Consider the following 27,998-nt stretch of genomic DNA (forward strand, 5'->3'; position numbering starts at 1 on the left):
AGTCGGACGCTTCACCGACTGCGCCACCCAGGCGCCCCTACCTCTATTTTAATAAGTGCTTCTTGCCCTGCCCTTACAGAAGAGTTTATTAATTCATTTCATTTGTTCAACAACTAATTTTCCTTGTTTGTATTACTATCAATGTAATTGAATTTTTTTTAATTTTTTAATGTTTACTTATTTTTGAGAAAGAGAGAGAGAGCGAGCCAGTGGGGGAGGGACAGAGAGAGAGAGGGAGACACAGAATCCGAAGCAGGCTCCAGGCTCCGAGCTGTCAACACACAGCCCAATGTGGGGCTTGAACTCAAGAACCGCGAGACTGACGTGAGCCGAAATCAGACACTCAACCGACTGAGCCACCCAGGCGCCCCTCATTAATATTAATTTTTTTAGAACCCACTACATTATCATACCAAACCATGGGTCTAAATTGCATTGTCTCCCCCAAATTCAGAAGGCTCCATATTTTTTCTTCTGTCTTGAACCTCAGCTCAGCCATCCCGAAACTGGCCTCACGGTAGGCAACTGCCATTGATTCTTGGGTCATATTGACTTCACACCAACATCTGGAAGGGAAGAAGCCCTAGCCTTCGTCTAGGAGAACACCAATGAAACAGAGTTCCGAACACTCAGTGTGATACATCGATACCTCGTTCGCATAATAAAAGATAATAAAATGCGGAATATACACAAATAGCGCTTCTTAAAAAGAAATCCACTGTCAATTATCATCATTTGAGCTCCCAACTTGAATTTATTTTATTTTCCCTTTATATATTTTTTCTTTCACTAGTGCCTTCGTCTATCTATGGGGCAGAAGTTTTAGTAAAAATCTGCAGTTTCACACACGCCCTTGGGTACATACAGTGGCCTACGCCAACTTACAAGGGTCGGCGGTATACATGGCTCCAGATTCTGCATTCAGTGACATCACGCGCATGGCTTGCAATCAGCCATGGTGGACATATTTCTGCCACGGAAATTGGCAAACGCTGCAAATCAGGGCTTTCCACCCAAAGAGCCAGCTGTTAAACATTTACCAGCACAACTCTGGGTTCAACTTTGGGACAATTCAGTTTTCCCCAAACCAGTCAAAACGTCAGAACATGAAATCAATTAACATACAGAATTATCAGAGTTAATATACCAAAGATTATGGTCAAAAATCCCCCACTCAGGAAGTTTACATAGAACAGCTTTTGGGGCTTTATGTAATTTTTTTTGCATATTCACTGCACGGTGCTTGCCAAAGCCAACCCTTAGAAGACAAAAAAATACAGTTGGATTATAGCACATTTTAGTTGTAACATCCATTTAGTTATCCACCGGTTTCAAGTAATTTCCAGATATTTTTCATCCATCCCCAGGGGGTTTTATTTCCACAACAGACAAACACAGAGAATTCGGTAATTTCTAGTTATTAACATTTCTGTGCTAATATCCAAAGTTTACATGAATTAATACACACCAATGTATTGGCTTCTCAATTTTGCATTCCTTTTTTTTTAATTTTATTTATTTTTTTTATTTGTTTTGAGAGAAAGTGAGAGAACCAGCAGGGGAGGGGCAGGGAGAGAGGGGACCAGAGGATCCGAAGCAGGCTCCACACTGACAGCAGAGAGCCCAATACGGGGCTCGAACTCAAAAACCGTGAGATCATGACCTGAGCCGACGTCGGACGCTTAACTGACTGAGCCACCCAGGCGCCCCAATTTTTCTTTCTGTAATAACTGTATCTTCTGGATGATATGGAGGATAGAGCCAAGCGAGCTCTGAGTACGAGGTCTGGCTTTGCCAAAATCTAAAATGGGCCGAAGGACTATTAAGTTTCCTTATTGGATCTGAGTGGGACTGGCCCACTAATTTGTCTGTCATGGCACCCCTTGGTGTCATTCCCAGGAATGTAATGGCCTCGCATATCTATCATTGAAAAGTGTTCATAGTAGAGGTTCTCATTTTGTTGTTCGTTTAGCACCTGAGTTTAGGCAGGAGAAACATTTGTACCTGAAGGCTCTGTGTAGTTCAATTCCCCTGCCTTGTTATTGCCACTTGCCCAGAGAAGTGGCCTCCTCTGGCCTCACCTTCCAGCTGCCTTGGGACAGCATGTGGCCTGATCCCTTCTTTGTGGAGGTATGGGCTTCTGAGCTGTATCTCATTGGAGTCCAGCATTCTTCCTCCCTAATCTCTGGTTTCCCTCACCCCCCAGCCCCACACCTTGAGCAGACTTCCTCTGGCATTACCCCCGTATTCCCACTTGCCTTTGAAACTTGGCTGGGTCGGGCTGTGCTCGCTCAAGGACACAGAGCCACGGCCTTGTTGGAGCTACAGACATCTGCCTGTGCTTGGCCACCCAGACCCCAGCACAAGACTGTTTCGGATGCCCTCACTCTCCTGTACTCTGAGCTTCCCTCTCCTAATACTGCCCATTTTACATCCCTCCACATTCTACAACATTCCATTATCTTCTACTATGCTTTCCTACCTATTACTATAGGAAGGTTGGGAAGGAGGATATACTCTAACTCTACGCCTTTGTCCCCATGTCAGACACCTGCTGAAGCCACAGCACCAGCCAGGTCCAAAATGGACTCAGGGAAAAGGTTCTGTTTTCTAAGACCTGTGACCTTGGAGAGACCCGAGGCTGATCACTAGTCTCCCACTTATCCCTCCAAACACATTTGTGTCTGGCTAATAATGTTGACTGTTTCTATACAGGTTTTAATTTCTGTTTACTTAATTTTTGTTATTTCTTCAAACCAGGAATCATTTCAGATCTTCCTTTTGACTTCCAGGGAGATAGATATTTCTTGGATATTTCTTGGATATTTCTTGGATAGGTTTTCATTTTGTTGTCATTTTTTAAAACTTGATTCCATTATAGAGAGCGTTTGAGAGCTCATGGTTTCTGCTTACTATGGAAATATAGTACCGTGGGTGGTTAAAAAGTACACAGAGGGCATCAGATTGCACTTACCATCTACTATTTGCTTTTTCTATTCCTCATTTGTCTTCCAAATTTGTTTATCTGGTGTAGGTATATATGTTTCACTTTGTCTTAACTGCTGTTCAAAATTTTATTTATGAACATACCATCATTGATCTACTCATTCTCCTATTAGTGGACATTTTTATTAATTTCTTTCCCTTTCTCTCTCTTTTTTTTTTGCCAATGGCAAACAAGGCTTTGCTGAACAGCTGTATGTGTGCCTCCTTTTCCTATAAATGCAAGTTTTCTCCAGGATCAGTACCTAAAATTATAATTGCTTTTTTAAAATAATTGCTTGGTCATAAGTTATACAATATCCTGTTTTGCTAGCATCCCCAGATTGCACCCCAGAAGTACCACGATAGTTTATAAATTTTCATCAATGGCTTATCGCAATTTTCCCCAAATCTTTGCCAACACTTGATAATTTTTAATTTTTGCCATTATGATGGTTATACAACAATCTCTCTCTCTCTTTTTTTTTTTTCATGCATCCCTGAAGAAAGATATGTATCTTCAAATTGAAGAAACTTGAGTCCTGAGCAAAATAAATAAAAATAAATCCGTAGTTAATGACATCAGAGTGAAACTTCAGAAAATGAAAGACAAAGAGAAAAATCTTAATCAAAGGGAAAATACGGTTTACTTACAACGGAAGGACAGGCAGACTGACAACGTATTTCCCATTGGCCGTCGGAAGACAGTAGGATGACATCTTCACAAGGCTGTTGGGGTAAAAGAAACCTGTCACACTAGAACTCTATATTATTCTCCCAGGATTGTATCGGCATGGCTTCGATCGGCCTCCCCCCACCTTTTTCAGAAACAGGTACTGCTCCTTGACCACGGTTGGGTAGGTGTCTGAAGCTGGGCAAATCCTAGAACCTCATGCCCTCTGGTCGCATGACTGGGTCAAAGAGTATGTACATAAGCAAACATATAAGCTGCATCCTCTTTCTTTTGGTCGCTTCCATCTGAAAGGAAGCTTTCTGAGGAAGAGAGAGAGACGCACAACTCAAGAGGTTCCAGTCGGAGCTCATTTTTTACTTTTTAAAAAAATTTTTTTAATGTGTATTTATTTTTGAGAGAGAGACACACACACACAGAGTGCAAGTGGGGGCCGGGCAGAGAGCGAGGGGACACAGAATCCGAAGCAGGTTCCAGGCTCTGAGCTGTCAGCCCAGAGCCCGATGTGGGGCTCAAACTCACAAACGGTGAGATCACAACCTGAGCTCAACCAGGGTGCCTGGCTGGCTCAGTCGGTTAAGTGTCCGACTTCAGCTCAGGTCACGATCTCATGGTTCATGGGTTCGGGCCCTGGGTCAGACTCAGTGCTGACAGCTCAGTGCCTGGAGCCTGCTTCGGATTCTTTGTCTCCCTCTCTCTCTGCCCCTCCCCCACTTTGTTTGGTCTCTCTCTCTCTCTCTCTCAAAAATAATAAACATTTTTAAAAATTCATGCTCAACACGTTAATGCATCCCAAAAAGAAAAAAAAATCCCACTCAAAAAAAAAAATTGAAGATTTCAAGAGGCACTGAAGCAAAGACTACCTCACAAGCCATTTGGTAATACTTAAATTTTGCCATCAAGTCTATTGTATTCTCTTTCCAAAGTCTTTCTCTTCATCCATCTTATTCCTTTGGAGTTTCTTCCTGCTTCTTCTGTCCCATAATTCCTGAACTCCCCCTCCTTTGTCCAGAGCCCTTTGGCTCCACAATCCTACAATCCTACACTAACATTGTAAACCCCACTTGGCAAGATAAAGTGTTTTGCTTTGCCAAATATCTCATGTTCCTCAAGGCCGTCCCACCTCAGGGTTTGTTTAGCCTGGGGGGTTACAGGTAGCGCATGCAAGGTTCTCTGTCCAGAGTATGGAACCAACACATCCTTTTCCCAGTCCAAAGTGCCTCCAAATATTGTCCTATACCAATCAACAGGCCACCTAGACTCTATTTAATCACAGTACTGAGGTTCCTGGAGTTCTATGTGACTAAAAACGCGAAAGCTGACTTCTGTCAACTAGCACCCTTTATAACATTCCTTCTGAAAGCTTATTTCCATGTAAGCGTGCTAAATCTTTTACACTCAAAATTTTATCTTCCTTAGTCTGCAAGGCAGCCCTGAGAAGGGAACGTTGGCTGAAACGACTCGTCCAAAGTCATGCAGCTAATGAGAAACAAAGCCATGTCCCTGCTCAATTTCTTTCCTGCACACAAACGCCCTTTCCGGAATCCAGTGCCCTTGCTAATTTTCTTGAAACTTTCTTCGAGGCACTGCTTTCGACACCAACAATTGGAAAACATACTAATTTACTATATTTGCTCTCATCTGAAGGTATTGAAATTTTGCAAAACGGCCAAGATGTAGATGACACGATAAGAAATACCAAGAAACTGAGATAATTTTTTAAAAATCAAGATATATATTAAGTCAGATTATACTGAGAGGTTAACGTATTCAATTGAAGTCTTACTTTATAAATATTCATTGTGGATAAAACCTAAATAGGAATACCCGTAGACTATTGCTCGGGGCAGAGGAAAAATGATTTGGCCCAGGCCCAGACCCATACACTTCCCACCACGACACTATCAACCAATAAAGCAAGCGCTCGTCAACACAGGGCATGCTCAATACACCTTGTGAACCCTGGGCTCCAGTCCCGGATGAATGGAAGAAACAGTAGCTTATACTTAGGTGAACTCAGTTATCCTCTGGAATAGTTGTGTGAGCTTGGGCTCTCATGCTCTGATGGTTGGAAATTTCATTTCTAAGTCTTTACTAAAATACTCAATAAAACTCTAAATGATATTTTTCTTCAATATATTTTCCTTATGTATTCGGTCAACAAATATTGGCCTTGTTGGCCAAGGACACTTGTGATGAGTACATTTGTCCCTGGACTTGAGGGCACTTTTATTTTGATCTTAGATACAAACACAAAAGTGCTTACTGCTCCAGGGTCCCAAAGAAGGAGGGCTCCTAAAAAAACACGGGTGGAGAGCAAAGTCCAAGTAGTCGCCTGAACATTTTAAATGGGGACTCAGATTTTAAGACAAAATGAGTTCTATATCTAGAAAGAAAACACACACACACACGCCTGATTTTTCTCTTGTGTAAATAATGTCCTAGGTTAAACAGGTTTGTTGGTATAATGCATCCTTGTATGAGAAAGTCACTAGATAACATTGTCCTAAAGGAGTCGTATCCCAGAGAGGGTTAAAAATGTTCAGAACGCAGAGCTGCCTTACGAAGCAGCTATATGAAGCTTTCTTGGGTGATGTATGTACATGAACGCTTTTTCATCTCACAGCAACTTGCATTTCACAAGTCAGAAAAGAGAGGAAATTGGAATGACATGCCAACCAAACCTCGTTCTGCATGGGTAAGAGTCATCACTAGGTTTACCCTTGCCACGGGGCCTCTACCTTCCACCTGCATATGATTTTGAGCAAGGGGAAGACAAAGAATGGAAGAGAAAGAAACCACCTCTCCCCAGACACATGAAGCCACAGAAGGAAAGAAGCCACAAAAAGGGAGGAATCTCTCTCCCTCTCCTCTCCCACCCACATGCACATTTGGTGCGAACTCCTTTGGACTCCAGAGATTCTCTTATTAGGACTCCAAGAGTTCACCGAAGTGAAACTTACACCAGAAGAAAAGGGTGGGGATCGCGTGAGAACCTGGGTTCAAGTACGTGACTGAGGACTTTTGGAGACATGAGACAATGCAAGTACCAGCAAATTAAAACCGCAGGGGAACGCAAGTTAAGGAGGTAGAGTCGGCCATGATGTAACCATCCCAACTCAGATGACCACATTTGCAAGGCCTGGTGGCACCACGCCATGTGGGAAGGTGAGGAAAACTTGGATTGGAAGGACATGGAGTGAGAATGAACCGTCTGTGGGTCACCAGCCCATCTGGATCATCCTTGGTCTCCTGGCGGTGGGGATCTGGGTGACTCAGGCTTGGGCAGAATCTCAGCAGCTGGGAACAAAAGCTGGGGCGGGGGCGGGGGGGAGGGGCAGTGAAGATAGCGTGAAAACCAGAGCAATAAAAACGCACGGAGGCTGTTGGTAGCCCTGCGAGAAATCTCAAAACCCGGGGCGCCTGGGTGGATCAGTCTGTTGAGCGACCAACTCTTGATTTTCGGCTCATGTCATAATCTCGTGGTTGGTGAGTTCGAGCCCTGAGTTGGGCTGTCTGCTGTCAGAGTGGAGCCCACTTCGGATACTCTGTCCTCCTCTCTCTGCCCCTCCCCCACTCATTTTCTCTCTCTCTCTCTCTCTCTCTCAAAAATAAAATAAACACTTAAAATAAATAAATAATTGCGGCACCTGGGTGGCTCAGTTGGTTAAGCATCAGACTTCGGCTCAGGTCATGATCTCACAGTTCATGAGTTTGAGCCCCACATCTGGCTGCCTGCTCTCAGCTCAGAGCCCACTTCGGGGGCTCTGTCACCCCTCTCTCTTTGCGCCTCCCCCCTCTCTCTCAAAAATAAATAAGCATTACAAAATTTTTTTAATAATAAAATAAAATAATATTTAAAAAAGAAATCTAAAAACCATGGTCCTTTGGGGTGGCTGCCTGGCTCAGTCAGTAGAGCACACGACTCTTGATCTCAGGGTCGGGTTTGAGCTCCGAATTACACGTGGAGCCTAGTGAAAAAACAAACAAACAAAAAAGATAAAAATAAATAAAAATAAAAACCGAAGTCTTTTGTGAATGTGAGTTGTAGGAAAACAGATGAGTGACAAATGAGATGGAAACCGGAAGACATGAGCTGAAGAGGAAGGCGTAGCCGTTGGGGGAGGCGGAGTGGAGAGAAGGCTGTGGTCCCCCCCACACCCCTGGTCTCTACCCTCCCAGCTGTACCTACTGAGATCAGCAAGCAAATCAGGAGAATCTCCAGGCTCAGAGAGAAGCTGTGGCTTAGGAAAAGAATGAAGTTGAAGTTCTGAATAAATGTGCTCTGCATCTCAAACCACTCGCCGTTCATCTTTGCATCAGCGGAGAAAAATCACAGGGAAGGAGATAAACAGGGTCATTTTAAAAATAGGAGCGAATTGGCAGATTCCCACAGGAAGAAGGGAGAGAGTCAGGGATATCAGATGGCACCAAAATCCACAGTAACAAGAGTTGAGGAAAACAGACACCATTTGCATTCCGAGCCAAATAATGAGGTGTCAGCAAGACATCAACTGGAAGACAAAAGTTGGAAAATTATTCTTTTTCTTTTTCTTTTTTTTACTGCTTGTAGCCAAAGCTCTAGTTGAAAATTAAATGCAAAATCTTGCAGCTGGCAGTAACGGTCCTTCATGATCTCTATCAGCAGAAGACTAAGATTCCGTCAAAGGCTCTGACTCAGAAAGCTTATAAGCCAGAGAGAAAGAACAGAGGCTGTCAGCTGCAGAAAGGGATGTTTACCGAGAATTCGAGAAACAGAGGGCGAATGCAGTGAAAATAGATTAGGTAGCAATCTGTTGGCTCACCACGTGGCGGTAAAGAAAGCCTAAGAGACCAAACTCTTTCCTTTTGATGCATTAAGATTTCTTCCCGGATAGGAAGAGAGTGCTGCCTTCCTGAGACAAGAATTGCAAGTAACAAACCCAGACTGGTGTACTTCAGAGGTCTCAGAAATAAAACCCAACCCAGGAAGATCACCAAGGAACTCCTGTCAATAAGAGGTCCCTGAAGCCAGGCTGGCTCCCATGGGACACTCCTTGTGAGTGACTGCCCCGGTACTCACTGCCCACTGTGCCATTCGCTTTTCTCCCGCTATGGAAGAGGCATGCCTAGGACTGAATTAGCTGTGAATGGGCCGCCACCTGGGTAGCCTATGAGGTATCAGGAAAAACCCTCTGATCTGCAGGCAAACATAACTTCCTTGATGGGAAGTTGCCAGAATGTCTACTGAGTCTCACACCCACTGAAAGACAGACTCCCCAACCCTCCTCGATGGCATGGCTGGCGATGGCGGTCACAGTAGGGGTATCTTTACTTCAGCATTAATCAAACAGATTTGCCTGGAGGTCGACAGGGGGCTGTGTGTGAACCACCACCTGGGCCAAGGGCCCATTTTCAGTATGTTAATATAGCTGCCTTTAATAGTGGCCCTAGAGGCTTCATTAACAAAGCCTGGCCCAATATCTCTTACTTTCTGCAGGGAGGGCGGGTTTGGCTAGCGCTGATGCAAATCACTTCCTATCTTTATAAGGAACATCCGTCATTAACACACGAAAGACTTCCAGCTGCCATCACCACCTTCTCAAGCATGGACCCAGACACTCCCAACCTTTCCTCCTTAGAAGGAAAGGAAACCATAGAAACCTAGACCCTCTTGCTGTAAAAGTACCTTCTTTCGAGATCCTAGTTACTTGAGGTTATCTACTTTCCTCTCTACAAAATACTTAACAACCTTTGGGTTCTAGAGGGAAGTGCACCAGCCTCTCAAGATTCCACCCCTGGACCTCGCAGCCCCCAGCTGTGGTTACGAATGGACTCTTGGGAAAATGAATGTGCTTCAAACTCCAATGTGAATATTACTTTGGTACTTAGATTTAACACTGTTTTAGAACTTAGTTCTATTGTGCAGAGATCTTTTTGAACCAAATGATTCAAATCTGATAGATATTTGATTTGCGATGAAGACCACCATTTACGCTATGGCTTCCCATTTTCTCCACTCTCCGCAAACCTATTTTATGTATTATTAATGTAGTCTATTTAGTTCACGTAGTTTATGCAACAGAAATGGGTTTTTAGTACCATGTTGAATAGAATACTTTCACATAAATTTGCTTAAAAATAAAATACAGGTATAATTATCAAGACTCTTTGCTAATCTAGTACTTTTGCTCATCTGTTCTTTGGATAAACCTAACCAGTTGATCAAAGGTCAAAACACTCAACTTGGTGGCGGGTGAATTGTTGCCTAAAAGGAAATGTTGTGACTGAAATAGCAGTCAATTAAACCCAAACCTATGATGCAATGCCAAATAGTACACTCTTTGATTTAAAAAATCATATAGAAAGTCACTAGCATAATCATTTTACCAGTATTTGATTTCAGTCATGACGGTGAAGATTGTCAGACTCTTTTATCCCAGTGCAACCGTTTATCTGTATGAAATTGGAAGTCAACGTAGACCTTAAAATCTGCCTAGTCGATGTGGGGATGCAGATTGGAGCCACGTTGGCTCCACCTCCTTCTCATCTCATAACATGGCACCCCAAGCACCCCTAAGGCTCCATCAAACTCATTTTGGAAATTTCTAGATCGCAGCATGATAGCAAGAAGGCCAAGGTCATGGTTTCATGGCAGCCATTTACAAACACAAAACGCTATGTAGTATAGGATGGATGCATAGTTGATATTTAATAGAAAGAAGATATTTTTATCACTACCCTTAACCAACACTCCTACAAGTGTGTACCTATGTGACAAACAAGAAGAGTGAGTATGCAAAATCTCTCCAAGTTGCAACTGCACACTGTACTGTTGGGTCAATGGAATCATCTTTATCCATTAAGAACACTTCATTTTGTTTAAGCAGAGCTAATAAGTACCTATTAATGGTATTATTAATGAGACGGAGACTTGTGCTATGGAGTCAGTCCAGAAGCCACCCTGGACCCTTCCAGGCCTGAGTTTCTACATCTTTCTGGTGTTAGAACAGAGTCCAGATGGACGTTCAGCAAATTACTGTCTCACAGCACAGCCCCATCTTGCTATGATTTGTCAGAATTTTTGCAGCTTCCCCTTGTGAAAGCTTCCTCGTGATTCTTTATTCCTTGAGAAGATTAGACTCTGCCTTTCTTTCTCCTATTCCTTCTTCTTCCATCTGAGACCATATGGGACTCAAGTTTAGGCCTAGGATTTACGTCTAAATATGAAGTTGTATGCAGTGACTTAGTGGCAAAATGTTGCTTTGAATTGTTAATTAATTGGTTAATTAGATTCCTCTGGCAAAGGGTTTTTTAAAAAAATATGTATATTTCAAAAACTTGAGATGAAGTGATCTCTTTATAATTGTCTCCACCATCCTCATATTTCTGACCCCTGACACCACCACTAACCCCATTGTGAAGAGGTCACTTCACCTCCAACTTCAAGAGAAAATCAAAGCCACAGGCAGGAACTGCCCTCGAGCCCCTGCCGCTGACCCTGCCAACCCACCAGAATCTACACACTCCTTTTCTCCTTCCCCTTTTCCCACTGAAAAGGGACTCCTGCTACATGCCTGATCCCCTCACCTGTGCCCCAGATTCTCCCTCCTGCCTCCTCAGTTCTTGACTCAGTATTTCCTCCTCCTTCACACACCTGCTCTGCTGTTTCCTTTCTACCAGACTTCACCAAGCTCAAGTGTCTCCTGAGTTCATGGGACACCCCAGCTACTGCCCTATACCCTGCTTCCCTTCGTGGTCACATCGCCTCCTATTTACTCCAACAGCGCCCTCAAATGTCACCAATGGTTCCTTGTTGCTAAGTACAGTAGACACCTTTGACTTTTCAAAAGAATCTAAACTTCTGAAAAATCCTTCCTATTTTAAAAAAAAACAACAAGCAAACATCTATTCGGTCAACAAGTGTTTATTGAGTTCCTCCTAGCGCTGGGAACTGAGGATGTGGCAGGAAACAGGTGTTGGTGGTCATGGAAGTTACATTAGGAGCAGAAGGACAGCCAAGCAGTAAACAAGCAAATAAATGAACAAGATAATTCCCGAGGGTGATGAGTGCTGTGAAGACAAACACAACTGACAAAACTAGAGTGACGAGACAGAGAGTAACTATGGAAACCACCGTGAGTTTCCAAGGGAAACATCTCCGAGATGATATTTGAGCTGAAGTCACCAGTGCAGAGATCTTGGACGAGAGCATCACAGGCAGAGTGCATAGTAAGAACAGACCCGAATGCGTATAAGCACTGAGTAGCTATGACAACATATTATTTACACATACCAAAGGAGACAAAAGAAGGAAGACAGGAAAGTGTGGTCTTGCTGGGTAGGGAAAGGGCTTCTGAATCACAAGTGGGGTGGGCCAGACCTGGAAAGGCAATGAGCCTTATGCCCTAGGGACCGGGTCATGGCTTCAGCTTCCCTCCACTGGCCTCCTAATAGAAAAGCATTGGAGGGGTTGAGGAGGGGTTGAGCTCGGATCTATTGCCTGTATTTCTCACCCTTCAGGGCCAACTTTAAAGCCAACAAACAAATTAGCCAAGCTTGGGCTTAAAACAAGCAGGGATGGCTTCTGGAATGGATCCCACTGGAGACTCAAGAGAGATGAGCCTTCTCCAACCCCTCTCCTTCCATCCCCCAGCTCTGAGGTGAGTAGGGAAAGTGATCCATGATGAAAGACTCTTTCAAAGCCACTGCCGGGCAAATGGTGGAACCCTAAGTCAAAGTCAGGTCCCTGAAGGGAATCTATTAGTGTGCAGTCTTCGCTCATAATCAGCTTCAGTGGTCAGGGTCCCCAGGGAGCATGGAACTGAAATGAGACTTGGAGGGTCTCTCTAGTATTTGTGCCTGGGAAAGAACATGAGAGCCCAAAACTATTCCCCCAAAGCCAAGTTTCCCAACATATACACAAACACACAAGCCAGTCCACAGGAAAGCAAGATGATCTGAAAGTCCTCCACTTAACCCAGGGGCAAACCCTACCAAGCGTCTCTGTGTGTGTGTGTGTGTGTGTGTGTGTGTAGGGAACATGATCTAACCAAGGCAGAGTCAAGGGATTATTTCCTATGTCCCTGATGGAGATCCCATACTCAAGGTCAAAGTTCTTTCCACGAGTTTGGGGCTATAGATAGTGGAAGCAAATCAGAGCTGAGAAATCAAACCCTAACCCTACTCCGTTACAATTGGTTTCAGACTTACACATATCATGGGATAACCTCCCACATAGGGAGAGAAGTCTTGGACTGCTTATCTACCCTAACTTCCTCTCCTCTCCCACACTTAATTCTCCTCTCCTATTTTGCCTGACCCCACTATAGTATGTGGAGGCACCAACCAGGGACAGCATAGAGGGATTCAGCCCTCCCCAAGAATTTGGGGCATTGTGGCCTGGAAATAGCAACTCTCTGAGTACCCCTTCTGGTCCTGTGAAAGGCCCTGGGGCCACCTGCTGGTGTCCTGAGGTGGGAGGGTGGGAGAGTAGCAACTTGGCCTCACAGAGGGGCCCTCTTAGCAGCCTGGTCTCCAGGAACCTTTGGGAGAGGGGCAAGGGTAAGTCATTGAGTGAGCCCAGATAACTTTCCCAAGGTTACAATGCATTGAAGCAATTAGTTCTGAATCTGGGACTGTCCAGATGAATTGGACAAGGCTCAAAGGTAGTGCCTGAGAGTGTATGCTCTCACCCAGGCAGGGATCAGAAGGCATGCACAAATCCCTGTGTGAGGTTGGAGACAGGGGCCTGGGGAGTGGGAAGGAGCTACTTGTTCACAATGTTACTCTCAGCTCTGACACAGCACGTTGGCTGCTTCCGACATGTGGACTTGGACAACCCCTACCCTCCCTGGGAATTTCTTTGCACGCCTGGTTCATCTGCTCACCTAATATCTTACTCAAAAGAACTTGGATCTTCCCCAGAGCTAACTGTGTCTCTGGCTGTGTGCCAGTGCGGGGAACTGATTAAGGAGGTCAAATGGGAACCCGAAGGCAGAGGGGAAGAGAGGAACCAGGCAGAGGATTAATTACAAAGAAGAAGGTCAAGGATCAAAAGTCAGATTAGGCAACAGGATGCCAGAGAGGGAGGAGAACAGAGGTTGGAGGACAATACAAGGGCTGTCACTTGACCATCCTGATCTAAAGACCTTGAAAGCCTGTGCATGTTCTCAGGGAGAAAAGACCGCAGCTGAGACCATAGAAGCCATGCACTGGGCTCTGGAGCCCGAGGGCCACTGCTGGGACCCGCCAACTGGAGCATGACGCACAGAGATGCCCCCTCTCACCTCCAGGCGGCCCCCGCACCGAGGGGCCTGTGGGCATCAGCTGTTGCCACATCAGCCGGTGTCTGTCCCTGCATCCTACTGGAAGCCAGATAACTTGCCCAAGGGCATGGGGGTCAAGAAGCAGTGAGTCCAGGTGCTGAGGTGGTCCATTCGCTTGAAACTGCCCCCTCACTTCTTCCGTGGGGTCGGCTTGCTCCTCTTTTTCAATCTGGTTTACAAAGAGAAACAAAATCCACAGTGTTGCTAAGTGATGAACAAACACTCTCTGTGCTCAGTTAACATAATTGTGAATTTGTAGACTACCTTTGGGGTTGTTATTCTCCCGGGAAATCTAACCTTAATATCCCTTTGCTTAATTTCCCAGTTCTGGCAGCATCTGGCCAAAATAACATAATTTTTTCCCCCTGGCTCAGGCCAGGAAAAAGATATTCTTTTAAAGTTCTTCTACGTTTATGTACAATAATTCTTGCTTTACACTTTAATCATTGCAGATAATTTTAAAATACATAAAACCACAAAGGAAATCAAAATACCACTCCACTCCTAAAAAAAACAAAACAAAACAAAAAAACAAAAAAAACCCACCTAGTTTTACCGGCCATAGACATAAAGAAATGAATGTATACATATATACACTTAGGGTATATGAACTCACATTATGAAATTGTGACCATATTGACATGTTCCTATTTTGACGGGGAACAGACTGTGTTTCAAATAACACCACTAAAAACATTATAGGTGCAACTGGGCGGTTCAGTCCGTTAAGCATCCGACACTTGATTTTGGCTCAGGTCCTGATCTTGGGGTTCATGGGATCAAGCCCCACGGTGGGCTCTGTGCTAACAGCATGGAATCTGCTTGGGTTCTCTCCCTCTCTCTCCCTCCCTCTCATCCCTTCCCCTGCTTATTCTCTCTCTCTCTCTCTCTCTCTCTCTCTCACTCTCTCTCTCTCTCAAATAAATAAATAAACTTACACACGTGCGCATGCATACACACATTATAAATATGTGGCTCTGGACAACAATTGCTTGCAAACTTGCTCTCCAACTGAGGGATTGCATTATATTAACCACAATTTATTTAGACAGCAGAACTCTATGTGGCCACCTTGGAAATGAGGCCATGTCAAATAATTACAGAACGTCACCAAAGTTCTTAATTTAAAAAAACCAAATGAGGAAGAAACCCCATCAAGATACGTGCTTTAGGAATGTACAATACTTTCACACTGAAAACTAAGCTTATGAGAAACACAGCTCTTCCTATAATTTGGAGGGGGAGGGTTAAAAATCAGAAATAAAGTTCGTATTCAGGTGTTAGCAATAACATTTTCCAAAACCTGTAATTACATATCAAGCTAACAAGGCTGGATACCGAGAAAAATAAACGAAGAAATACTCGGCTGGAATTCGTAGGATGAATGGTAGCCTGAGAAGGCTGGAATGCATCCCTTGAAATTTGAGAAGAAAATCACTGTACATTTGCTGGATCGCCTGCATGCCCTTCAGACGGGGGACTGCCCGCTCATATTAGACCCCCCATAAATCATGCCAGATACAAAACCCCGGGTGCTGGCAGTCATATGGAAGCCCACAGATCCCAGGCATCACCTGTGCAGGTCGCACTGCAACCAGCCACTGCGGCATCTTAGATGGTGTGAGCACCTAATTTTTTTCATTAGCACTCCACTGACAGTGGCAGCCACACGGATGCCGCGGGGGATGGCCAGTTTGGGCAGCAATCGCCCCTGAACTCCATTTCAACCAGAGGAAGCAACGGAATTAAGGAGGATCTGCTAGGGGCCACGATGAAGTGACACAATGTATCTATTAAATAACAGTTCTAATAACATCAACTTACCTAATAGGATTAGATGATGAACTAAGTCCTTCACAATGATAACTCACGAGGAAGATAACATCCTCATTTTGCAGATGGGAAAAATAGAGCTTTCCAAGAATAACTTTGACAGAAGAGCTCAGACTCAAACCTCGTATCAGAGTCCTTGCCCTTCCCGCTGTGCCAGAATGACAGCTGGGTTGTATTTCCAGGTCTTATTCAGTCAGTAAGATCAGCCAAGCCCTGAGTCAGACTCTGGGGATATAAGAGTTCCAGGTCCAGACTCAGGCACACTCCAGCAAGAGGGATGCACACTACTGGGTCTGAAATGCAGCAGTGGAAGGTTCCAGATGAGCCAAGGGGGGAGGTGGCCATCTGATCGGCCAGAAGTGTGAAGGCTCTTAAATCAAAGGGCTATGCAAAGGCTCCCTAGCATAATGATGATTCTGCAGACGCAGGAGGGGACTTCTTTGCCTACATGAAATACTCTGCACATCATCCCCACTGACCAATTCACAATAGGAAAATAACAGGTAGTTATTACACAAGAGTCAGACCCTATTTAAAATGCCCTAGTCATCTTCTTGTAGCACAGCTCTGAAGAATGAAAATTATAAAGACTGTCCACGTAACTGATCATCTAATTTGGGCTCTAACTCCTTTTAGTAATCCAGAAAGCCAATTTGGCAAGGACTTAATCTTGTTAAACTATTTCTCTAAGAAGAAAATGTTCTCAGTGAAATAATAGTTTAAACCATACAAAAACTAGGCATACAGATTGAAAGGGGGAAAAAAAACACCTCTCTATTCACAGACAACATGATTGTCAATGTAGAAAATACCAGAATCTACCCCAGAAAAAAGCTATAATAAGTGAGTTTAGTAAGATCACAAGATACATGATCAATATACAAAAATCAATAATATTTTATATACTGGAAATGAACAATGGGAAATTGAAATAGAAAAAATATTATGTTAATAGTACCTACAACATAAAGTGCTTCATTATAAAGCAAACAAAATATGTACAAGATCTATACGCTAAAACCACAAAACAAAAAGGATCTAAATGAATGGAGAGATATATACTATGTTCATGTATTAAATATGGTTGCAATTCTCACCAGGCTGATTTATAAACTCAATACAATCCCATTCAATTCTACCAGGATACATTACATAAATGGACACTGTGACCCTAAATTTTGTATGAAAAAGCAGAGGAACTAGAATAGTCACAACCAATTTCAAAAATAAAGCACAATGTTGGAGAATTCACATTAAACTGATTTCAATATTTACTATAATGCGACAGTAATCAAGTTGAAATTTGAAAGGAAAGATACATAGGTTAACAGAACAGAATAGGAAGTCCAGAAATAAACTCACACATTATAGTCAACCCATTTTTCACAAAATTGCAAAAGTCATTTAGTGGAGAATCTTCTAAAAAAAAATGGTCTTGGAACAATTGAATATCCATATGCAAAAAAAAATTGAACTTCAATCCGTACTTCACATCATTTACAAAATATTAACTCAAAATGGACAACAATGTAAATGTAAACCTAAAGTTTTAGATTTCTAGAAGAAAACATCAGAGAAAATCTTTGTGACCTTGTGTTAGGCAAAGAATTCCCACATACAATACAAGAAGTGTGATCTATAAAAGGAAAAAAATGATAAATTGGACTTCACCAAAATTAAACCTTTGGTTCTTCAAAAGACGTTGTTAAGAAAATGAGAAGGCAAGCCAAGCAAACCACAGACAGGGAAAAAATATTTGCAAAACATGTATTTGATAAATATATTAAGTTTGATATATTTGCATATACAGTAAAATATATCCAGATATATTTTTTAAACTTCCAAAACACGATAACAAGAAAATAACCACCCACTTTCTAAAATGGCCAAAAGATTGAACACACACCTGACCAATAAACAAATATCACCCATCTTTAGTGGATGATATATAAGTTCATTTAAAGATGCTCAACACCATTAGGCATTAAGGAAATACAATATTAAAACTACGATGAGATAGCACTGCACACCTATCGGAGTGGATAAAGTTTTTAAAGCTGACAATACCAAGTGCTGACAAGCACACAGAGCATCCCACGTTGCTAATGGGAATACAAAATAGTACAACCACTTTGGAAAACAATTTAGCAGTTAACATGTGGTCTAGCAATACCAGGTTTATGTATTTACTCAAGAGAAAAGAAAATTTACACTCACGTGAATGTTTACAACAACTTTATTCATAGTCATCAAAAATTGGAAATAACCTAAATATGCTTCAACTGGTTAATGGAAAACTATGATAGGCACATGCATATAATGGAATGCTACCCAGAAATAAATATGAAAATAGAACTGCTGATTTGTGCAACAAATAGTTCAATCTCTAACGCATTATGCTAAGTGAAAGAAGCCAGACTCAAGAGGGCACACACTGTATGATTCCATTTATGTGACATTTTAGACTTATAAGACAAAACCGTAGGAACAGAAAACAGATTGGTGGTTGTCAGGGGCTTGGGGATTGACTGCAAAGAGGAAGTTTGAGGGAAATTTGGGGGAGAGGGTGATGAAAATACTCAACATCTTGATTGGGATGGTAGTTACATAATGGTGTGCAGAGAACTGTTTGCTGAAAAGGTCGACTTCTGTTGCATGCAAATTATGTTTCAACAAACCTTCTATATGTAGGGTATGTGTTTGGGTGGTTTATTTCACATATATGCATGACACTTTTGGGATCCATGGCTTCCTCCTTTGTCTGCATGCAGGTAACTTAACTATGACTGCGCAAAACTAACACTTTACAAGCTACGTGATATTATGGGCATAATTCTACTTATGCCCAACTACCACTGCCCTGCTATGTACAATTGAATATCCTGCTTGGATATTCAGTGCCTGGTGAGACTCAGCTGCCTGGAAACCGACATGGTGAAGACAGATGGCTGGATTCATCCAAAGTTAGAGTTTTTCCAAAAATATGAGACGGATATTCAGAGGGTAGGGGGGTGTAGGGTATTTTTAAAGAGATTAAAATGTTGAGCCACAGCTTCTAATTTGGAGAGGGAGGAGAGGGAAGAAAGGAGTCTGAATGGACATTTTTTCAGAGAAGAGATAAGATGACCAACAGGTACATGAAAAGATGTTTAACATCACTAATCATCGGTGAAATGCAAGTCAAAACCACACGAGATATCACCCACACCTATGAGAATGGCTATTATCAAAAAGACTGGAAATAACAAGTGTTGGTAAAGATGTGAAGAATAGGCAACCTTTGTGTACTGTTGGAGGGAATGTAAATTGGCACAGCCACTATAGAAAACAGCATGGAGATTCCTCAAAAACTCAAAAATAAAACTACAATATGATCCAACAATTTCATTTCTGGGTATTCATCCAAAGAAAATGAAAACACTAACTCAAAGAGCTATATGTAGCTCCGTGTTCATTGCCATATTATTTATAATACCCAAGATATGGAAACAGCCTAAGTGTTCATCAATGGATGAATGGATTAATAGGTGTTCATCAATGGATGAATGGATTAATAAATTTATATATACAATGGAATATCATTCAGCAATAAAAAAAAATGACTACCATTTGCAACAACATGGATATACCTTAAGGGTATTACACTAAGGGAAATAAGTCAGACAGAGAGAGACAAATACCAAGCTCATAGATAAAGAGAACAGATTGGTGGTTGCCAGAGGTGGAGGGTGGGGAGTAGGGGGCAGGAGAAATGAGAGAACTTGGGTTCCTTTTAGTTTCATAAATTGAATAATTTACAATACAATACAATCCTATACAATATAATAAATATAAAAATCAAACTACCTAGAGAACAAAAGGAGAGTCTGGTGAATGGAGAAGGAAAAACAAGGGTCAGAGCACTAGGGGTTCCTGGTGAAGTTTAAGAACAGTTGCTGTGGGAACGTTTGGCAAAGCAAACTGGAAGAAAAGAAGACTTGATGTGGAGTTGGATGATGCTGCTGGCGACTATGGAGATGGTAACTGGTTTCCCATCCTGGAGAATAATCTCCATAAGAACAAAAGATTCATATGCAGCTCCATGGATCAGAGCTCAGCTAACCCTCAGTACTTTCCCCAGCCTGGTCTCTGGTGCTCAAAACTCTAACCTTCTCACCCACCCCCTGGTTCTCTCATCCTTGAGTAGGACTTGCCTTCACCTTAATGCCCACTAATGGGTCTTTCTCATTCCTTTGCAAAACCAAATGGCTTTTCCTGCTCCCATCAAAGGCCAGTCCCTCCACACATACTACGAAGGAGCCTTACTCTATCAACAATCTCCATGCCCCCTCTTTTGTTTCCAGTCTCATTCTCATGTCCATACCCCTTCCCATTGGCCCTTAATGTGCTCTAAGTTATAGGGGGAAAAAATCTAGAAGTAAAATTGGCAGTCATGTGTTAGGGGGGAAATTTGGAAGTTAAAATGGCGCTTAGCTTTTCAATGTGGATGCTGGGAGGGGCAGTAGCGTTACTTGCTGAGATAGTAAATAAGAGGAAGAGCAAGTCTTCGTGGGAAAGAAGTCAAGTGGAGATGGTTGGGTTTGACAACATCCAAGTTGATCTGCTGGGCAAATGGGCCCAGAGTTTAATGTCAGGACTCAAGTAAGGTTTGAAAGTCATCAGTGTGCCCATGATGAAAGAACAAAAAATTGCCCAGGCAGCAAGCTCAGGATAAAACCCCAGAGGATCCCAAGGTTTCACAATTAGCAGAAGAGCAAGGATTCACAACGGAGGCAGAAGAAAAGTTCACACGGTAAATTAGGAAATAGAAGGGTCATGGAAGGCAAGCGAGCAGAGAATTTAAAAGTTTTTTTTTAATGTTTATTTATTTTTGAGAGAGAGAGAGAGAGCAGGGGAGGGGCAGAGAGGGAGGGGGGCACAGAATTGGAAGCAGGCTCCAGGCTCCGAGCTGTCGGCACAGAGCCCAATGTGGGGCTCGAACCCACAAATAGTGAGATCATGACCTGAGACAAATTCGGATGCTTAACTGACTGAGCCACCCAGGCACCCCTAAAGAGAGCAGAGAATTTAATGACTGAGTGAGTGAGTAGTCAACAAATTTGACAGACAGCACCATCGATATAAAGACTGGATTGAGCATTCATCTAGCAAAGCAACACAAAGACCACAGGGAAGCTGTTAAAGCGGGTGCTGCTAGTACCTGGCCTATGGCCCCTCGCCTTTACCACTGTGTGCACACTGGCTGAAATTCCAGATGCCTTTCTCTGCCTGTGGGCTCTTTCCTGCTACAGCAGCTCACTTTGCCATCTGCTTGGCAGGTCAGAAGTGTCAAGGAATTAACACTATCCTCAAAGCAGCATTAGTTGACCAATGACTGATGGCCTGGTGTATAAATACCCCAGCTCTTTCACCCCTTGGCTGGGAAAACTGAGTGCACGTCCTACGTTAGCAACTAGGGCTCCCTAGCAGGACTAAGCCCTGGGAGCCCACAGTGAGAACTGGTTTGATAACACACTCTCTATCAGCTGCTTCCCTTTCTGTCTCACTTCCCCATTCCTCCAGCATTCCCTCCCTCTGCCTCCCCCCAGATGAACTGCTTGCCCGAGCATTGTTGCTTCTGGAGGAACCTGCACAGGAGAGATTTCAGTGAGGTGCTCTGGGAAGAATCAGGGCATAGTCAGTTGAGGAGTAAATGCAATTTAGAGAAGTAAAGGTGATAAATTTACGCTACTTTTTTTTTTTTAATTTGCCTGAGAAGAGGAGAGACCAGACAGGGCCAGAGGCGAACTCAGTCATTATGAGACGACTGAGCACGTTTAAAAGCTAAAGCACTTTCTCTTGAGACCATAGAAAAAGGCTGAAGCTGTTGGGGAAGTGCAGCAAGACCCCGGAGGAAACACGAGTTGGGGGAGGAAGATCACGCAGATCACACATGAGTGGTGGAAGGAGGGGTTGACCTGATCAGGAAAAAATGCTTCCCCCTCTGGGACTGACAGAAAGGATTTAAAGACAGGTGCATATCCTGATAAACACGTTGGGGCTGGTGGAGGCAAACTAGTCTGGAGAGAGGCTGGTGCTCACCATTCATGGTGGCACCAACCCTTAAGGCTACGGGCTTCTCCTAGCTGTGCTCAGCAGCTGTCTGCAACCGTGGAGCCTTACTCTATCACCAATCAGCTGGAGGCTGGAGTAGTGCATGTAGGGCATCAACTTGATCTAGGTGAGGGATTTGTGGGATGAGCGTGGCCAGAGGATGAGCAACAATGGCATTAAGGTTGTTAGAGAGGGTGGTTAACCATGCGCTCTAGACTGGGGACATGGAACCAGGCAGGAGCTGTCCAAATGGAAGAGTACCCACAGCTCATGGGACCAGAGGCCTCTCTGGCTAACCCCGGCCTCCGTGAGAGCCTGCTCTGCTCAGGCACCATGCTATGGGGACGGCCACGATGTGTAGAAGCCTGCTCCTGGACAGGAAGGGATCTATGCCTCAGGTAGAGCAAGACTCAAGAGTTCAGTCATCCAAACTCATAAAAGCAATGATGCAATCTGAGAGGCAGGCAGACCAGAGCCCAATCTGAGAGTTACCTTTCCCTAACTCCACTGTTACCTGGGAAATGGTAGATGCATTTCTGATTCTGTTTGGCTGATGAGCCCAAAAATAGATTGCCAGGGTGTAAACATTGGTATGTGATTAAGCATAATATATGCCTGGGTGCGATTTTTCCACAAGCACGTAAGGAATAAATTCTTTCTAAGACATGAATACAAAGTCAATGCTTTTGCTTGTGTAAACTCAGGGAGGGCTCAGAAAAGGGACCAGAAGGGTTAGTTTGGCCAGTCCTGCACAAAGAAAGAGAAAATGGTCTGCGGTTTTCCAGAAGTACAAAATGGCAGAATGTACCTCTTGGCATGAGGAAGGACAAAAAGAGGACAAAGTCATGTCGTAGAAGGGTCTCGAATAAACTTGGGTCTGCACACCTGAAAAGCAGGCAGATGCCCCTTATCTAACAGTCTGAACCTCAGCCCCAATACGTGGTTCTGTTAGTGCACACTCTCAGACCCTCAGAGTAATTGCTCTGGGTCAGCGCTGTTTGGAAGTAAGTCCCAGCTTGTCAAGTATGTAAGTATTTAGAATTGGATTGTTGTTTGGCAGTCCCGATAATTCCAAACAAACTCGAAACTATTATAGGTAGATATACTATTATAGATAGATATATAGATATATAGATACAGATATAGATAGCATGTAATCATTCAGTGGGTGTGTTTGTCTTAACCTTTAGAAGCAATCCCCTGTCATGCCTCGGCCAATAAAATACCGAACGCTGCTTGCTTCAACTTGGGACTCAAAGCTAAAGCACCCTGTCTCCAAAAGACCAAATTCTGTGGAGAACCTGAGAGCCACTTAGAACCTTTACCCTCTAGCAATACGGTTGTCTTTCTTGGGCTTTGACTTCATCACCTGCTGAAGTGAGACAAGAGAGTGAAAAAGCAAGCTGGGGAAGGAGATGAACCAGGCAGGTGGGACCCCTGAATGTGGGCCGGGATAGAGACAGCCGAGCTCAGCGTGGTTCCTGGAGGGAAGAACAACATCATTGAGGGAGGGGCCGCTCCTAAATCCCATCCGGGCGGCCGGACCAGGGGCGAACGTCATTTCCCTTGATTGCCCAGAGCTTGGTGCATTGCTGTGCACATGGTCTTGATGAATAAGCTAGAAAATACACGTGGGAAGAGATCGGTCCTCCAAGCTCCTGGTGTGCGGGGCCCAATCTGGTACAAGAAATTCTGTGAAAGAATGAGTCAAAGGCGCACACGGCACTGCTCGAAGATGTGCACTTGGCCCCAGTCACTCACAGGCCACAGTGGCTTTCAGAGAACCGCAGGTCCTCCGCTCCCAAAGCAGAGCCCTGCGGGGCCAAAAGAGGCTTGGCCCAGGAAACAGGTGTCAACCCTAAAGGCAAGGGTGACCTGTGAATCCTAAAATCTTGAGGAATTGAGAGTAGGCTAAATTAAGAGGGAGATGCCAGGGTTTCCTCCCATCAGATATGAGAATGTTCAGTCGGGCTGCAAGGAATTCTACCAATCCTAAGTCTTGAATATTCTCTGGTTCTTGAGATCTACCCAAGGGGGTTACTAAGGATCCGAAAGGCCTTTGTCAATATCTTTTTTAACCTTCAAAGGTCAGAATTCAGGAGTGGCACCATTTCAGAAGGGAAGTGTGCTTCAGAAAATCTTTTTTTGAGCCTGTCTTTAAGTGCAGCTTAGTAGCTCTGCCTAAGAGTGAATTTTTTTCCCATTAACCTTCCTCCCACCCCTTTGATTTGGGATAGCCAACGAGTGTCAACAGGGGGAATAAACTCGTGGCAAAGCAATGGCTCTAGTGCATCTCCTCAGGGAATCTGAGAAGGAAAAACGAGGATCTCAGGAAGGGCTCAAATGGCGTATCCTCAGTGTCGTGGGACCCTATGAACAGAGGCTGGTGGGTCCCCCATCCCAGGGGAGCGACAATGGCTGAGGAGGCAAGGACAGCCTGATACCCACTGAGAACAGTTAACTGAGGGAAGCAAATCACAGCAGCCTCTTGAGTTCCGCTGGGCAGAGACAGATGAACTTGGCGTTCACGGTCTTCCTCTCCTATCCATGTTCTGCTTGAACTCCCAGCCACCCAAGCAGCCATCACACAACTCACTACACATGGTGTGGCTTGAAGCCACCCCCGCAGATGACAGGACTCATACCCAGTTGGTTTTCTCTACTTCTCACACTTCCTAACCACTTCCATATATCACAACTTACCTGGCCAGGCCCCCTGGACTCAGGCCCCTTGGGGGGCCCCCATTAAGGACTCGGTAACCTGGCACACAGCTTCCTATTCCAGAGTTAGACACTGGCGGGCTCTTACCTCCTTCGCAAACTAACCTCACCCCATCTTGCACCTTTCTAATGCTCTCGCTTTTAGTGCCACGCGTGTGGCCCCTTCCACATGTCTTTACTGCGCATCACAGACAACGTGGGTCACTTATTTATGGATGACGTAGGTCAGCGCTTCTCAAAGGGTGGTCCGGGTACCAGCGGAGTCGCTATGCTGGGGTGGAGGTGCTGCTTGTTGGAAAGGCAGATCTCCAGATCTCATGGGTCACCCAAGGAACTGGATTCTTTGGGGGGGGGGCGTCTTTAATCCGCTCCTCCTTGGATTCTTCTGCATAGTACATTGGTAAACAGCAAGTGACATGCACCCCGAGTAACGGGCTATGCAGAGTAAGGATGAGATTCTCAAACACAATTAGCGCCTGCCATTAACCTACAAAGCAGCTTCATTTCCACATATTAAAAGAACTAAACAATTGGCCTGCCATGCGTGTGGGCAGGGACTATATGGGAAATCTCTGTACCCTCCACTCCATTTTGCTGTGACCCTAAAACTGCTCTAAAAATGAAGTCTATTAAAAAACAAAAAGCTGACCCTCCTAAGATGAGACAGACAAACACATCTCTGCCTCACCTTCTCTCTGCATAGGTTCCTTTTTATTCTCTACTTACCCTAGCCTAACCTCCTCTGTGAAGCCCAGATGGGTCGAAACCTGTTCCAGGCTCCCATAGCCCCAGCGTACTTACTGATTATGACAACGTTAAGGTACGTACACCCTACACTGTGACCAGCTACTCCCTTGTTTCATCCTGGTGAGTCACAACCTGACTTGTTCACTGCCGTATCCCCACCCCCCCACCATGACATATGGAACTCTGTGGAATGCTATCAAGTTTGTTGGATGAGTGCGAGAGTGAATGGATGATGTTGCCGCTGAGATTAACAGCAGCTGAAGTGTGTCAGGGGGACGGGTGGATGAACTGGCTGAACCTCTCCTTTTCTACTCGTGTGCAGCTATCCCTAGAGTCACCCTTCTTGTCTCTGAGGCACAGCGATGGAGGGCCTCATTTGCGTGCTCTGTTTCTGGGGTGGCTACTCTGAGTTTATACAGTAATTGGTTGCAGTCCTCTCGGACCAAAGAAGCAACAGCTACTGTCCCCTGAAGTACTACACCCACAGCTCGATGAGGAAAACAGAAGCCACACTAGGTATTTCAAACATGGGGATTTAATGCAGGGAATTGACAGGGGTTGGGTAAGGCCAAGAGAGGGCCATTGAGGTAGCCCAGACGTTAGTAAACACAGGACGCAGCTACTAACCTTAGGGCTGGGGCAACAAAAGGGAAGAGATGGTGTTACCAGAACCTAGAAGCTTTGATGGGGGACCCCCCACGGCTGGTGCCCGGCCCTCTGTGGGGGCTGCTGCGCGGCGGCTGCTTGGACTTCTGAGGGGGGCGCTGCTTGGCTGGTGGTGGTCGGACCTCTGGGCGGGGGCGCGGTTGACGCTCGGACCTCGGAGGGGACCGTGGCTTGGCCGGTGCTCTGACCACCGCGGGGGGTGCCGCTGGCTGTTGCTTGGGCCTCTGAGGGGACGTTGCCCGGCGGCTGGTGCTGAGGGGGCCAAAAGAAGCTGGAGGCTGGAGCCGTGGCTCTCCTCTGCTGCTTAAGGGATGCTGACAGGAGCTGGAAACAGGGAGGCAGGCCCTGCCCCCCCTCCCACCTTCCAATCGCCCTCCGGTACCTTCGGAACCTAACAGGGAGCGGACCGCAGGGCACTGGGGGAAGAGCGGCCCAGACTCTCGGAGCAGAGCAGGGCGGGGCGTGGAGCCAGCGCCCAGCCGGATGCCCAGTGGGCAGTGCAGCCCACTTACCTGGTCTTCTGGCAGGCACAGCAGATCCAGTCCTCTTCTTTCTTCTGGTAGAAGCAGCCACTTCTACAGATGCTGTACTTCCGATCCACGATCTCCCGTTTGGAGTTGAGGAAGGTGAATGGCGGGCAGCAATGTATGCTGAAGTGCTCCGAAAACTTCTGGTTCTTGGAGAGTCTGGGGCCCTCCTTAACCGTTTTCTGACTCATCTCACTAGAAGTCATTGATGCGAGGAGAGGTGGGGAGACACGAAACAGCACGTCAGGGGGGAGCTTTCTACTCCAGGAGCCTAGCGCTGGCCATTCCCGCCGTCCAAAATTCACACTCAGCCTTGTCCTACACCCTGAATCTGGAAGCTCAGTTTCTGGCCCGGCTCTACGGAAAGGGATTCAGGGCTTATTAATTTTTTATTGGCCTACTTTTCAATCATGTTTTCCGAAAACAGACACTTTTTAACTTACGTGCCAATGACCCGTTTAGGATAGGAAAAACATTACAAAACCAAACACACTTGTGGAAAAATAATATTCTAGGTTTCAGAAAGACCTCTTCTTTAAAATAATGATAATAATAATAATAATAGGTTGGTACTAAAACCGTGGTCACTGTTCATACAAAAAAATACTACACGGTCATGAAAAGGAACAGTCGCCATGTTTCCATCTCATGAACACAATGTTGAACCAACAAAAGGCTGAACACAACGAATATAAGCTGTATGATTCGATTTACATGAGGCTCAAAAACAGGGAAAGCTTAGTCTACAGTGCTAGAAATCCGAACATAGCTATGTTTGGAGGAGGTGAGGTCTGGCTAGGAAGGGGCATCAAAGTGCCAGCTGGGGGCAGATGTTCTGGGTCTTGATCTAAGAGGTGATTGGTTGGGTGCACGTGTATGTACAAATGCAGTGAGCTACACACTTAATTTTTGTGCATCTCACTATTTACTTGGGTTAAAAAGAAAGAGGAGAAGGAGGAAGATGGGGAGGAGGAGGAAATCAAAGAGAAGTTTGAGTCTTGAAAAAAATCTCCCAAACAAGGGTAAAAAATTGAATCACTACAACACCCTTTTGGACAAATGCAGTAAGTGTCCCACCTAACAGCACAACACTGTAGCACGCAGGGCATGTACTATGACTATTAATCAATTAAGAGTCGACAAATACACACGGTGACATGCATATATTAGACACTGAGAAAGTCCTTGCTCTCAACAAACCCAAGGTCAAGGTAGACACACAGCTGTGCCGTCCGTAATTACAAACTGTGATGGTGATCAATAGACGTATGTACAAAGGTCGAGGGAAGCACACTGAGAGGGGATGAATTGTTTGAAGACAGAACAGATGATCTGGGTTTTAAGGATGAATACATTAAAAACAACTGCGTTACTCTGAGGGGATATGTTCATTGTTTCAGGACATTCATGTGGACGGTGGGTGGGTATCCA

General features: G+C 44.6%; 1 protein-coding gene across 3 annotated transcripts in view; it reads right to left on the reverse strand.

The window, feature by feature from the left end:
• Positions 1–2,042: 2,042 nt before the first annotated feature.
• The window catches only part of LOC122492130 (myelin associated oligodendrocyte basic protein), a 49,047-nt gene continuing 23,091 nt past the window's right edge, over positions 2,043–27,998 (reverse strand). For 2 of the 3 annotated variants that reach the window (XM_043595689.1, XM_043595691.1), the window contains 5 exons: positions 26,553–26,762; positions 26,047–26,292; positions 13,942–14,149; positions 3,637–3,711; positions 2,043–3,524 (listed from right to left, as the gene is read on the reverse strand). In XM_043595689.1, the coding sequence (XP_043451624.1) occupies positions 14,110–14,149; positions 26,047–26,292; positions 26,553–26,758 (492 nt within the window). In that variant the 5' untranslated portion in view covers positions 26,759–26,762 and the 3' untranslated portion in view covers positions 2,043–3,524; positions 3,637–3,711; positions 13,942–14,109. Of the gene's footprint in view, positions 3,525–3,636; positions 3,712–13,941; positions 14,150–26,040; positions 26,293–26,552; positions 26,763–27,998 lie in introns of all 3 variants that reach the window. The other variant, XM_043595692.1, reaches the window with a different exon arrangement.

The sequence above is a fragment of the Prionailurus bengalensis genome, chromosome C2 (assembly GCF_016509475.1).
Source record: "Prionailurus bengalensis isolate Pbe53 chromosome C2, Fcat_Pben_1.1_paternal_pri, whole genome shotgun sequence".
NCBI classification, from domain to species: domain Eukaryota; kingdom Metazoa; phylum Chordata; class Mammalia; order Carnivora; family Felidae; genus Prionailurus; species Prionailurus bengalensis.